At 49.9% G+C, this 14,690-nt stretch overlaps 1 protein-coding gene across 1 annotated transcript in view; it reads left to right on the top strand.

The window, feature by feature from the left end:
• Nucleotides 1–14,690, top strand: part of LOC105099890 (cadherin-23) — a 211,077-nt gene that overhangs the window by 89,856 nt on the left and 106,531 nt on the right. The window contains exons 4-6 of the mRNA XM_064488592.1: nucleotides 11,983–12,125; nucleotides 12,837–12,884; nucleotides 12,997–13,089. Of these exons, the coding sequence (XP_064344662.1) occupies nucleotides 11,983–12,125; nucleotides 12,837–12,884; nucleotides 12,997–13,089 (284 nt within the window). The remainder of the gene's footprint in view (nucleotides 1–11,982; nucleotides 12,126–12,836; nucleotides 12,885–12,996; nucleotides 13,090–14,690) is intronic.

Here is a 14,690-nt window from a genome sequence, read left to right as displayed (position 1 = left end):
CTCAAAGTTGTGGTCCTACACCGGCAGCCTTAGCATCACGTGGAAGCTTGTAAGAAATGCAGTTTCTGAACAGAAACTCTGGGAGGGGCCCATGAATCTGCATTTTAAAGAAGTCCTCCTGGTGATTCTGATGAAGGCTCAAGTTGGAGAATCTCTACTCTAACCCAGTGATTCTCCTCTTGGCTGAACATTGACATCACTTGGGGGAATTATAATAAAATACTGATGTCTGGGCCCTGGACTAGACCAATTAATTAAAACAGAATCCTTCAAGGGTAGGGCCTGGGCATCCTTATCTTTAGAAGCTCCCTGGGTGATGCTAATATAAAATCAGGTTAAGATTCACTGCTTTAAAGCCATGACTTAACTTCTTTTTTTTTTAATATTGGGATTTGGAAAGTTTTGAATATGGGGATGGGTGACAGAGCAAATAATTTTTTTCTTTTTCTGCCCTCCCTGTGGAATTGGCCTGAGCTGAACATGGGCACTGAATGCAGCTAGGGACCCACGCGTTCGAGGCTGTGGAGGCCACTGGAGGGAGGTCATCGGGAAGCCAGCTTCCCCGTTCACCAAGTGGAAACCTACCTAGAGCAGTCATTTCCATTCTTGCTGGCACTTTAGAATCACCTGGAGACTTAGAACTTTTCAAAGCCTAGCTGTACCCCAGCCCAATTACTCAGCCTTGGGATGTGGGGCACAGGCACAGACATTGTTTGAAGGCTCCAGGTGACTCCAGTGTGCTCACAAGTTTGGGAACCACTGTCCTATAAGTTTTCCTAAAACTTGGTTTCTTGGATTAATTCTGGAGATTGAAGGAACCTCAGGGATCATCTAGGTCTTGGTTCTCAACCTTGGCTGCCCTTTGGAATCATCTGGGGTTTTTTGTTTGTTTTTTGTTGTTAAAAATCCTGAAGCTTGAGTCCCTTCCCCAGAAACTCTGAGGTACTTGGTCTGGGTGGTACAGCTGGGCATCTGGAGTTGCAATAATGCCAAAGGTGAATCCGACATGCAGCTGTGGCCTAAGACCGGCTGGACTAAAATACCCCGTCACTGGCAGGAGAGGGAAGGGGAACCCTGGAGGTGGCAGCCTGTTGGCAGAGCCTGACCTCACTGTGGATGCTTTCACCAGGGGGCTGTGCGATGGGTGACAGTAACATGGCTATTCCGAGCGAGGGGGAATGTTGAGTGTTGACAAGGGGCGTGAGGCAGGAGGGGAGCCCCAGGGTCCCTCTGAGCAGGAAAGAGCCAGCGTGTGCTTTTGCAAGTGTTTGGATAATCTCTTCTGAGCCTTTAACAGCCTACAGTGCTCTGTTTATTTTAATGATAATGTCAAGTTCAATTTGCCATCATTTTTCCACATTCCCTTTTGTAAAGTTAATTGAACAGTTCAATGAATTGAAAAGTTTCAGGAGAAGGGGAAAAAAAATACTCACCCCACTATTATCACTGTTATTAAATCTGGTAACTTTCACTTGGCTTTCCCGGCCCCTGTGACAGGACTTCAGCTCTGGTGTGCTAGGGAGCTTTATTTATTCCAGAGCCCCTTTATTCATGCTCAGGCTGCTACTCCTGAGCAGAAAAGACTCTCCAGTCAACCCTGGAACCAGGCTACCAGGCTTGAGCAGTCAGGCTCTTCCCAGAGTGTTTAGCCAGATTGGGAAGCCTTGCCCACCTGGACTGGGTCCTCTATCCTCTTCTACCCTCCGCAGTGTCTCGGACATAGTGTGTAACAAACAGAACCATAGTACTGTAGATATTTTAACTGGTTGGTACTTGCTGTGGTGGAGTGAAAAGCTGCACACCACCTGTAGCTGTTAGCTGGTGACTGTGGATGCACCACTGAGCCCCTAGCCCTGCTCTCTCCTTAGTAAAGTGGCTTGTTGGCCTCATCAAGAATGTGAACACGTGGCCCACATCCAGCTTCCCCTCCCTACTTACGTCACGTGTCTCTAATGGGTCACAGCATCCTTGACTCCTGCAGCCTTGAAATTCTTCTTCACACAATGCCCATGGAACCATGACCTGGGGACCAGCCTGGCACCTGAACTGAGACCCACTTCCCAAGCTTGTATTCAGATCTCCTCGAGGATCTCTGTGCTTTGGCTGTGGACATCAGCCTCTTCATAGTGTCAGTGGGGAAAGGGAGGCTCCGAGAGGTGAATGACATGTCCATGGTCACACAGGAAGTCGTGGCTGAACACCATCCAGTGCCAGCCACATTAGTTCTAAGCCCCACTGCTTCTCTCTGTCTTAATAAAGGGATTCCACTGAGGCTGCCTTCCTCTCAAAGCTGCTTCTGTGACCTTTGAACCTGTGTACCCCTTCTGTCAAGTGCTCGTCTTGGGCGGGGAGGGTCACAACCCGTGAACCAGCGGAAACAGTAGGAACACAGTTCTTCCTCCATTCAGGCTGTGACTAGACCCCAGATCCAAGTTCACGCTTCCCAAATGGGCCGGTGAAGGGCCAGGGAAAGGATGTGGCATAAGGGGTATGTAGGTCCGTCCACTGGAATGTCATCCCCAGGAGGGTAGGGACTTCTGTCTGTTTTGCTCATTGTTGAGCACCAGTGCTGACAGCAGTGCCCAGCTCAGAGCAGGCGCTCAGGCAATGTTTATTGAGTAAATGAATGAAGGACTGTAATTGCAGCGTGGGGGTTAGAAAGGTCACCAAACGATCCGAGCTCTGCTTTCTGTGAGCTGTGTGACTAGGCAAGTAACGACCTCTCTGTGACTCATAAGTTATAGAGGCTTAGACACATTGGTGTCTGCTGCAGGGCCAGGCAGCCCTTGGCAATGATGACTCTATCATTGTTGGGTCAGAAGCAGCATAGCTCTGGGATTTTGAGACTTGGGACAAGGTCCCTCAAATATTTAATGTCCGAGCTTTCCTCTCATGCTTTATTTTTTTTAAAATAACAGCAACACATAGCTCCCGCTCTTCCCTGTCACCAAAGCCTCTGAGCTTATATCATCCTGCTCTGTTTAATGTCTCCTTCAGTTCTGCTGAATTAGACTGTCCCCTTGGCCATCAGACACCTGTGTGCCCAGGTGAACCACTCACCCCTTCTCTGACTCTCAGGAGGGACTCCCCATCTTGTTGGCTGGTGATAAGTGGGTTGTGAAAAGCCGGGGTGAGGGAGGAGGGGACCCTCACCATCCCTGCCTCAGAGGTGCTCCCCTTCAGGCCAGCTAAGTAACCCAGGAGTCCAGAGTAGCCTCAAACATGTAGAGGGCCTGTAGATCTTCCTGGGGGTCAGTCTCTGTGGAGAGAGGAGAGGGCAGTGTTTAGCTGCTTAGATTGAGGCTTAGGTCAAAGGCTTTGTGCTAAAAGCTATGAGGGTGGTAGAGGGAACGTGAATTTCTCAGTCAGACAGATCTGGGTTCAAATCCTTGCTCTGCCACCTCCTAGCTATGTAACCTTGAGTAGGTTATTTTACCCCCATAAGCCTCAGTTTTCTCATCTGTGTAGTGGGGGTGTTAACCCCTCTCTTTGGGACCATTGTGAGAAATAGATGACAGAGAATGAGTGAACAACCATTGAGCATGGTTCCTGGCAAATAGTAGGTGCTTAATGAATGCTAGTTTCCTTCCCCCCAACTGTTCATGCCTTCGAAGTGGACCGAGCTGTAGAAGAGAGAGGATGTGAAGGGGGCCTGTGGACTCTGGAGACAGAGACAGTTCCCTTTATCTGGACAAAGTTGTTCTGATGAGCATGAGGACATCAGCCAGTGCAGGGCAGGCCTCACAGGAGAGAGGGGGCTGCCTCAGGTCTCACCCTGGCTTCCCCAGGTGGGTGCAGGCAGGGCCTAGGACAACAAAACAACCCCCAAAGATCAGCTCTCCTGAGGTCAAGCCAAGTTCAGGACCTTGGGGGCGCGGGTGCTTGCAGGGAAGGAGCCTGATTAAAGGCAGGAGAGCAAGGAGGGGAAACCTAAGACAAATGAGATTATCCCCAGGAATCAAGGCACTTAACTGGCCTGTCTGATCCCTGAGGAGAGACAAATGAGATTGTAGTCTCCAAGGCCAGCCCAGGCTCTGGGGGCTTATCCCAGGGGAGATGGGGAGGGCAGGAGCCCCTGGCTCTGGCAGAGACCAAGGCCGGAGCGGCTAGGTCCCTCCAGGCTGGAGGAGGAGAGTGGGCTTCCCTCCTGTGGCGGGTGGGGCTTGTGCAGCAGACCATGGCAATGGGGAGGTGGTGTGGTTATTCGCAGAAAGACGGGGCCATAATCTGGGGTTGGGGGCCTGCCATCTGCTACTCCTTGCTTAGGCACTCAGTGACACATGGCCCTGTCTCAGGCAGCCATCTTCCAGCCAAAACCCCTGCTTCTCTTTCTGTAAAATGAGAAGGGGCTTTGTCTGTTTGGTTCTCACTTCAGCCATAACTCGTTCTTGTTTCCAAGCTAGATCCTTGGCCCCTGGATGGGAAGGGAGGGATAGATCTGGGCTGATGTGAAGTCCTTTTAGTTCACAGATTGCAGAAGTTTTGCTCTCATGTGCCTTTTAGGATTCAGTAGTGGCTGTATGGAACCCAGTGTTGTGAAGGATTCTGAAGTTGAATACAGACTCAACAGAAAAGGGAGCTGTGATTGATTAGTAATGTCTGCTTGGGCAAGGGAAAGAATGGCCAGCTCCTCAGCCCCAAGAGAGGAGAAACAGTTAATCATGGAAGGGTGGGAGGATTTACCAAGCGTGTCCCAGAACATCAGCCTCCATCTTCAAGGGGTGACCCCCTCACTCCCTGCTGGGCAGAAGTACAAATAACGAATTAGGGAGCACCAAGGAGAGAGAGCTTCATGATGGAAGTGGCATCTGACGTGTGCATTTAAGGGGACCAGGATTTAAGAAGCAGTGAGAGGAGGAAGGAAAGGTCTTCCAGGCTGAGGGAATAGCAACAGCTCAGGTGTAGGAACAGGTGATGCCATGGTGTGCTTGAGTGATGACAGCAGTGTGTCGGGCTCAGCCCAGGGGTGTGGTGGGAACTTGACCCGCCAGGCAGTTGAGGACAGGTTGGGAAGAGCATTGGCTGTTCGGTAAGGAATTTGGTTTTAATTCTGCACGAACTATGGAAGGTTTCTGAGTGGGGTGTGGCCAAAGGTTTGCCTTAAGGAGATGCTACTATAAGGAGGAAACCTGGTAAAATCTCCTTACCCTTTATTCACTCTGTATCACCCCCACTGTGTTTGGGGAACAAGCTTTCATCCTTTCCCCATCCAAAATAAATAAATAAATAAATAAAAGGCTTTGCAGCCTGCCACTGCTCTCCCTGAGTTTCTGGCCCACCCCTCACCTGGCAGGTAAAGACAGCTCCCCAGGAGCACACGACATGCCAATCCCAGCCCTCACCCCTCAGCACAAATAACAATAATAACAATACAGTCATCTCAGCGATCAGCATGGGCCCAGCAGGGCTGCACAGGAAGCTGTGATTGTCCACCCCTTGCCAGGCAGACGGATGTGGCCTGCTGTTGAGGGGCTAAGGCCACTGTGGGGCATTTGCAGCCTGCTGAGCAGATCCCCACCCCTACCAGGGCCCCTGACCTCCAAGGCAGGGTTCACTGCCCCATGGTGGTGTACTTGGGCCCCAAGAAAGGGTACACAGTATTAGAGTAATGTATAGGATGAGATACCCAGCTGCCAGAATTGAGTACTCAGCCCCAAGGATAAGGTTCATTGCCCCAGGTGACCCCCAGGATACATGGCCTCAGTTTGGGGTACATCACCCTAGGAAGGAGGGCAGGGCCGGTTCCTGAGAGACTGCATCCCCAGCTCAGAGATCATGATTTTGGAGGGCTATATTCTTCTAACTCCCCTAGGCAGTTGGCAGGATTCATTATTTACCCGACGTCTATGTACTGAGTGCCTCCGGGACACCAGCCACGTGTTAGGCTCATGGATACAACAAGGAACACGACAGACCAGGCCATCGCCCCGTGGAGCTAACACGAGTGTGCTTGTGTGGCGACCAGGGGCTTGGGGCAGTCAGCAAGTAAGATGAATGAACAAGATCATTTCAGAGGAGGGAGGGGCTGTGAAGACAGTAACTACAGGTGTGAGGACACAGAGTGACGAGGCATCTCTTCAGATCGACTCTATCTGTAGGATCGCGTATTTGAGAAGGTAATGCTTAACCTGAGAGATGAATAATGAGTAGTAGCCTGTCATGACCTACAGTTGGAATATTCCTGGCAGAAGGCACAACCAGGGCAAAGGCCCTGAGGCAGCCACAGAGTGTTCAGAGGAGATAAAAAGCCATGGCAGAGGTGGGTAAGCCCAGGGAGCCCATGTGAGATGCAGTAGAAGGAACTGTCTCAGGCCAGATGGCCAGAGCCTTAGACATGATTTGATTTAAGTTTTGGTTTATAAATTTTTTGATTGTGGTAAAATGTATATTTTACAGATGTTAAAAAACATAAATCTTACCATCTTAACCATTTTTAAGTGTATAGTGTTAAGTACATTAATACTGTTGTGCAACTAATCTCCAGAATTCTTTTCATCTTGCAGAATTAAAACTGAACTCATGAAACAACAAATCCCCATTTCTCCCTCTCCCCCAGCCCCTGGCAACCACCCTTCTACGTTGAGTCTCTATGAATGTGACTGTTTTAAATATCTCGTATAAGTAGAATCATACAGTATTTGTCCTTCTGTGACTGGCTTATCAGCATAGACTTAGTATAATGTCCTCAAGATTCATTCATGTTGGAGCATGTGTCAGAATTTCCTTCCTTTTTAAGGCTAAATAATATTCCATTAGATGTAGATACCACATTATTCATTCTTCCATTGATGGATACTTGGGTCATTTCCACCTTGTGGCCAATGTGAATAATGCTGCTATAAACCTAAGTGTACAGTGATTTCAGTTTAAAATTCCACTTTCCATTCATGAGGTCAGGCTGGGCCCTGGCCTGGATTGGGTTGGCACAGGGTGGAGGGGGCTGGTCTTTCTGGGTTACCCTTCTCATGAGGGTTGGGGAGGCCAAGAGCAGAGAATCCTCCAGCAGCACTGATTGAGCCAAGAGCCCAGAGACTGAGCCTTTAAATCATCCTGGGGCCAGAGGAGCTTTTCTCTGCATCTAAAATGTGAGCCATAAACCAGGCTGACTTACAGGCAGTCCTCACTGGTCCGGTTGTTTATGGCCAGCATCTTTTCTGATTGGTTGATGCCTGTACTGTGCCTGTTGTTGAATATTTGAAGATCGCCCTGCTATAAACCAGTCTCAGGACTTCTAAACCTGGCTGTATGTCAGGGTTTCTTGCAGGGAAAATAGAAGCTGCTGTTTAAAAGTTTACACTCTGGACTCTGCCCCAGCCAATTGAGTCAACAGAGCTTGGGAATCTGTATTGTAACAAGCTCACTGGGTGATTCTGATGCCCAGTCTTAGGGGGTCTGATTTGAGTCCCCCCAGAAGCAAGCCTTGTGATAAGGATTCAAGTGCAAATAATTTATTGGGGAGAAGATTCCAGGACACACAGGTCGGGGAGTGAGGATTTGAGACAGGGAAGGGAAGGAAGCCACAAAGATGCTTTATCAACCAAGTCACCACTGTGGGCAACTGGAGAGGGAGCCCATGGGGGAGTTCCAAGAGCCAGTGTGGAACACGGCCTCTCAGTTATCTGCCTGAGAGGTGAGGGAGGCGGGGCATCTCTCTCCCTACTCCTTATCCACCATCTTCCATCAGTCATTCTTTGAGTGCTGCTACCAGAGTATGAGGGGCCTTAGTTCCTGTCCTGTGTGTGGGTGGAGGAGTCTCTGATGGCCAGAACCCCTCAGGCCTGGCTGCCCAGGTTGGGCTAGGGGTGCGACAATAGTACATGCGGAAGCATAGCGGGCAGGGTACCAACAGCGTTGGCAACAGAAGGCTGGCCAGCTCCCCCCTCTCCACCGTACAGGGAGCGCTCAGCCCCTGTAAGATGTTGATTATCCTTCTTACCACTGAAAAGAACTCCAGGCCTCATCCATTGTTGGTGGGAATGTAAATGGTGCAGTTGCTGTGGAAAACAATTTGGTGGTTTCTCAAAAAGTTAAACATTGAGTTTCCGTAGGACCCAGCAATTCCACTCCTCGGTATATACCCACAAAGAACTGAAAACAAGTGTTTAAACAAAAACTTGTCTACAGATTGTTCACAGCAGTATTATTCATGATAGCCAAAAGGTAGAAACAACCCAAATGTCCATCATGTGATGAATGGATAAACAAAATGTAGCATCCCCATATAATAGAATATTAGTCAGTCACAAAAAGGGATTAAATGCTAGTATGTGTTACAAATGGGTGAACCTTGAAAACATTATGCTGAGTGAAAAAAGCTAGCACTTATCTTATGGTTCTATTTATATAAAATATCCAGAACAGGCAAATTCGTAGAGACATTCAGTGGATTAGCAGTTGCCAGGGGCTGGGGGAGAATGGGATGGAGGGGGTGGCTGCTTAACTGCCATGGGTTTCCTTTTGGGGTGATGAAGATGTTCTGTTAGTAGCAGCGATGCTTATACCACATTGTGAATGTACCACATGCCACTGAATTGTACACTTTAAAAGTGGTTACATGGTACATTTTATGTTATATATTTTTTACCAAAATTAAAAAGAAAAAAGCACTCCAGGTATTGCACAGCCTGAATTGCAGGGTATACTGTTTCCCAGGTGGGAGACCCAGGGTGTGGTGTATGTACCCCAGGATCCCACAGCCCGGGATGGCTCTCCTGAATAGCTGCTTCTAGGGCCCCTGGGCTGGAGTTGGGCCCCACAGCTTGGCCTCTTTCCAGTATGAATGGTACAAACAGAGGCTGCTGGCAGCCTCCCTAATGGAGAAACGAGCCCCGTGTCTTGGAGAACTCAAAGCTAGGCCCAGATTCTACAGAATGACAGAGCAGCTGGGCGGGGGAGTATGTGCCCAGCGGGAAAATTGGGGGGCGTCTTGTCTTAAATATAATGTTAAATTGGCACCTTTAATTAGTACACTTAGAAAAGGTCACTAGCAATTACCTGGGACACAAAGAAGGCGTGAGCAGGCAAAAGCCCGTGAGGAAGCCGAAAAGGACCATTTTGAGCCACACATAATTGAAGGGAAAATGGATAAAAGTCCAGGAAATTACAGGGTGGGTGACAGCAGCTGATGGCCCCATCTCTGTCCTGCCCAGCATCCCTCTTCTTGGGAGGGCCTGAGCATCAGGCCTGAGAGAGCCATTTGGGATATGGCCAAGATGCACAACTTTGGCTGGAGGGTCAGTGTGGCCTTTCCAGAATCCCATTGGCCAGCTGGGAGCTTGGTCCCATAGTCCCCACCTGGGCTGAGCCCTGAAGGGGGTTGGCAGGTGAGGTTTTCAGTCCAGAAGGCTGCCGTGGACTTGTTGCTGTGCTGTGGACAAGGAGGACCCCCATGGGCCTCAGTTTCCTCATGTAGAATCTCCCCAAGTCACTGAGAAGTAGCTCAGGGTTCCTCTTACTTTACCACTAAAGGACCCCTAAGGGAAACGGAAAGGAACTGTGCATCCCTGGAAGTCAGGGGGAGGTCAGAAATTCTTCTACAGCTTTAGATTATGTCTTTAAAAATGAATTAAATGTTCCATTGTACTCCCCATATATTCCAGTTTGTTTTAGTATAAAATAGTTGCTTATCACTGAGCAATACAGGTACTTTGGGAAGATGTGCTTGATTTATCTGTGATTTCACATGTCTCCTCCTTCCTCATCTGCAAAGAGCACTGTACTGGGAGTCTGGAAAATTGAGTTTGCGTTCTGACTTTGTTGCTCACCATTGTACTTTGGGCAAATTGCTAAATGCCTTCAGTTTCTCTGTCTTTAAAATGGGAAGGTTGGGCTCCCCCAAAGATCTCTGTTCCTTGATTTCACTCCTCTTTCTCCTGCTTCTCACCTCTTCTTATCACCTTGGGTGCTGCCATGTCCTACTCTGCTGTGTGACCTTGGAGATACTACTTTGTCTCTCTGAACCTCAACTCCCTAATCAGTAGAATGGGTCAAATAATGACTACCAAACAGTTGCTGAGAGTTAATGAGAGAACGCATGTAAATGGGCTAGCACCATGTCTGCCATATCATAAGAGCCCAATGATTGCCCAGTATCTTCATTTTCCAAGTGTTGGGCTTCTACTTAGGGTCCAATAGGGTCATGTCCATGGAAGTCCTGAATCTTGAGTTCACATATAAAGTGCTGAGATGTGTAAGATTGTGGAAACAAATGTGGGCACTGGGCCAGAATGTCTGGGCTTTGAAGTCCAGTTCTGCCGTTTTCTAACTGTGGCTGTGGTAAATTGCTTAATCACTCTTTGTTTCCTTATCTGTTAAGTGAGGAGAATAACAGAAAGGACTGAATGAGATAGTATGTGGAAATCCCTTAGCCCAGTGTCTGGAATGTGGTTAGTGCTCCAGAATGTTAGCTATCACTGTCATGTTAGAATTGTCTTTTAAAAGTTGACTTAGAAAAGCTCCTTAGAGTTTTTTTTAGATAAAATTTCCAGAGTTTAGAATCCTCCCTTAGTGTGATCATCAGTGCTATGTAGTAGAGTCAGTATGTGGGGAAGAAAGAGTGTCTGTCCCATTTTATAGGGTAAACTAAGGCTTTGAAAGAAGTGATTTGCCCCAGATTATGGTTCTAATCTAACTACTCCTTTGAGAGTCAGATGAAGACTGTAGACCCATTTCAGAGAGTGCAGAAAATGACAAACTGTACACGCGGAATATTTTACACAGTTCCTGGGGAATTAAGGACCTCTTGAAGCTAAGGTGACCAGCGAATACAGTTGCCCGGGACCTCCTGGTTTTAGCACATGTTCTGGGAAATGCCTCAATCCTGGACAAATGAGGGTGGTTGGTCACCCTACCTGAAGGCTGCCTGGCAGGGGCAGGGGCTGTGAACCCCCGAAGATACCCTACTCTGGGATTTCTTAGGCAGGGATATAAGCAAGAGATCCTGATGCCAGGGTGGCCTATGGCCAGGACTTTGTTTCTTGGTGAAGGACGGCACCTCAATCCTCTTCTTGTGGACAGGAAGTAGACCTTGTCACCCACTTCTTGAGTTCCTTGAGGCTGGACCATATCTTCCTAACCACTGTGTACTCCAGTGCTTACCACAAGGCTAGCACTTAATCACTGATAAATGAATGCCAGGTTTTGTAAAATATTCTGAATTAGGAAATATTGCTTCCTGTTCAATTTTTAAAAAAGAAAATATTACTTCCACTTGCAAAAGGCAGAAATCCAACTCAACTTACTTAGTCAAAAAAAAAAAAAAAAAATGGAGGGGGTATTTATTAGCTCACATAGCTGAGCAGCCCAGAGGATGGAGCTAATATCAGGTGTAGTTGGCCGCAGACCCTCAAACCATCAGGAATCTCTCTCCTTGCACCATTTGGCTCTGTTTTCCTCCTTGTTGGCCTCATTCTCAGGCAGGGCCTTCCTGTGGTGCCAATGATGGCTGCAGGCAGGGCCAGTTTAGCAACCCCCGGGAAAGGGGAGCACCTCTTTCCCAGTAGTTCCTGCAGAAGTCCCGGGGTTGGCATTGACTGGCTAGTTTGGGTCACATGCTTATCCCTCAACCAGTCATTGTGATCAGGGAGTCGGAATGCTCTGAGTGGCTAGGGCTGAGTTGTGTGCCCATCTCGGAACATAAGAATGGAAGGGTTGGGGGCCTGCACTCATCTGAACCACTTGGAGAAGGGGGTCTCTAAATTAAAATTAAGAAAAGGGGGCAGGAATAAGCCACAGCTGTCCATCACACACCCAGAAGATGATGAATGACAGTTCCTTGTTACACACTGTGACAAGTGGCCAGGGTGGAGGCGAGGAGACTGGGTCAGAGCCAAAGATGCACAGAGGTCTTACTGTAGTCAGTGCCCTGCTGGCGGTCTGTCAGGTGGCTGTTCCCCGTAGGGACTCAGACACCTGAGCAAGGTGCTGAAGATTGGACCAACCTCCCATTTTTGCCCTCTGCTCTCTCTCCTGCGGATACTCCAGGTTCCTCTGTGACCCAGTTGTTGGCCCGAGACATGGACAATGACCCCCTGGTGTTTGGCGTGTCTGGGGAGGAGGCCTCCCGCTTCTTTGCAGTGGAGCCTGACACAGGCGTGGTGTGGCTCCGGCAGCCGCTGGACAGAGAGGTATGACCTGCCCTGACCCCTGCCCCGGTCCTCTCCTGGGGAGGCAGGGGCACACACTGCGGCTCATACTCTCTGACCCTGACAGGGCATCTTCCTGCCTCAATGGTGTCCCTTTTCCAGGGTCAGTGCTGATGTCTGGACTTGGGGCCAGAATGTGGTGGTCGGGGGTGTTTGCAACATTGGGTAGGTAAGAGGGACAGTGACCTGGGGTTCATCCCCCATAGAATAATGGCTCCATAGAATAAAGTCCACTCTCCCAAACAACTGTCCCCCCAAAGGACGTTTTCCAGAGACACCGGAATTGATGACACAATAGCTCTTAGCAAATTAAGGTAAGAGTTTGAACAAAACCCCAACCCCTGCTTTCTCCTCATGTTAAAGTGAGGAGTGACCACAGAGTTGTCTTGCTCAAGACCACACAGCAGTTTAGAAGCAGAGCCCAGTTTGGAACCCAAGATTCTTGACTTGCTGTTTTATGGGAAAGATCTATAATTTGAACCTACCTCCCCAACCCCAAAGGCAATGCTTATTTTTAGGGAAGCCTTTGGAGGATATCCAGTCCCAGACCAGCTCCTGGGTTAATGAGCTCCTGGGGCAATGATGGAGGGTCTCCTCTCCACCCCCTACCTCCCCAGCTCCTGACACATAGGACTCAGGGCCTCAGCTCACCTCTCTAACTCTGCCCGCCTCTGTCCCTCCCTTTTCTTTCAGACCAAGTCGGAGTTCACAGTGGAGTTCTCCGTCAGCGACCACCAGGGGGTGAGTGTCCCCCGAGGCCCCTGCTGCCCTAGGGGACAGGCTCCCTGGGCCTTTGGGTGGGAAGGGGCTGGAGACCGATACCAACGCTAATTCCACCAACTTCTTTTGCCAGGTGATCACGCGGAAGGTGAACATCCAGGTTGGGGACGTGAATGACAACGCACCCACGTTTCATAATCAGCCCTACAGTGTCCGCATCCTGGAGGTAGGAGTCGCCAGGGTCACACTCGAGGGACATCGGGGACCTGCTGCTCTGGGGCCACGTGGGAGCAGGCTGAAGCTGGGGAAAGGGCAGCTCCCACTCCTCTTCTCCTGCCACACCTCAGCCTGGCACCCGCTTTGGGCAGGTTGGTGACCGTGCCGGGACCTCTGAGGGTACCTGTGTGCTGGTTGAGGAGAGTGGGTTGGTAGGAGCCTCATGCCTGAGAGAGGGCATGCCTTGGATGAGCCCCCCAACTCCAGATGGAGTCAGGGACAGATGGAGGTTGGGAGGGGCAGTTGACGCACCTCTTGTTTTCCATTCACAGCCAGCATGGGCCTGGGGCGGATGGGTGGGCAGGCCTAACCCCAGGCCTTCTAGCTTTGGCCAGCATAGGACCCCCCAGGACACAGGGGACGTGCAGTTCCCTAAGCGGCTTTCTTTCTCTAGCCCTGTGTTCACCCTGCTGTCGCACTGGCCCTCAGCTCCTTTGCGTCATCTGTGTACTCTTGAGTGTGTTTGCATGAGTGCATGTGTGTAAAACTAAGCCATTGCTGGTAATTGAGAAGTACAAATTATTGCATTATGAACGGTTCATTAATAAGCTGGCTGCTGGCTCCCAGTGGCACCAAGACTCTCACTGCTTGCTGTCCCTCTCCCCGGTGGCTGATGGCAGTCTTCTGGGCTGGCAGTTAGCAATCAAAGACCTTGAAGGTGGTGGATAAAGAGCTTCTAACTGGGTGTCCCTCAGGCCTGCCCTTGGGGCTCTGGGCTGGGAAACGGCAGTAAAGAGTTGGGATGGGAATGATGGGAGATGGAATCCAGTGGGAAGAGGCAGGCTGGCACCAGGACATTGAAATTCTAGCCCCTTTCTGTTATAGGTCATTGGATCAAGAAACTGAAAGACTCTAGAAAATATCTCGTCAGTTAATAGATAGGAAAACTGAGGCTCATTGTGGGAGAATGACTTGCCCAAGGTCACACAGCTTTGATTTTGAGCCTCCTGACTCCCAGAGCAGCCTCAGATTCCCTCAAAGATGAAGAGACCTTGTCTCATGCCCCTCAAGTTCCTGTTTCTGGCCTGCCTGACTTAGATGAGACCCAAGGGTCCTATGCTTGTGCCAGATGGAGGGAAGTGAGGAAATGTGTAGGTGGGGACACTCAGAGGTGCTCGTGACCTTCCCCTGATGGCACAGGACATAGGGAGAGAGAGCCTGCAGTCCCCAGCATGGGGGCACGGTGCCCCAAGCTGTGGCCAGTGTGCCCGGGACTGCAGCTTGGCTCTGGGCCCCCTCTCATTTGGAAGTCTCCCTAATTTAATTAAGGGTCTCTACGTGCCAGCCTGCACTCCAGGCCTGGGCTCAGAAACCAAGGGCACGGCTCGGAGTTAATGAGCCTTGGACCCATTGCTCAGCTGCCATCCTGGCAGGCATGGCTGCCCTCTGCTTTCCCTCATGGGGGAGCAGCAGGCAGCAGCAATGGCCAGGGGGACGAGGGGTCGCATCCTTCCTCAACAGCCCTTGGGCCGAGGCCAGCCTTTTCCTCTCTCCCTTGCCAGGAGATGATGTGACCTCCAACACCGCCCTGTTGGAATCTCTCAGGATTCT

The sequence above is a fragment of the Camelus dromedarius genome, chromosome 8 (genome assembly GCF_036321535.1).
Source record: "Camelus dromedarius isolate mCamDro1 chromosome 8, mCamDro1.pat, whole genome shotgun sequence".
NCBI lineage: Eukaryota > Metazoa > Chordata > Mammalia > Artiodactyla > Camelidae > Camelus > Camelus dromedarius.
This window is presented reverse-complemented; position numbering and strand designations above follow the sequence as displayed.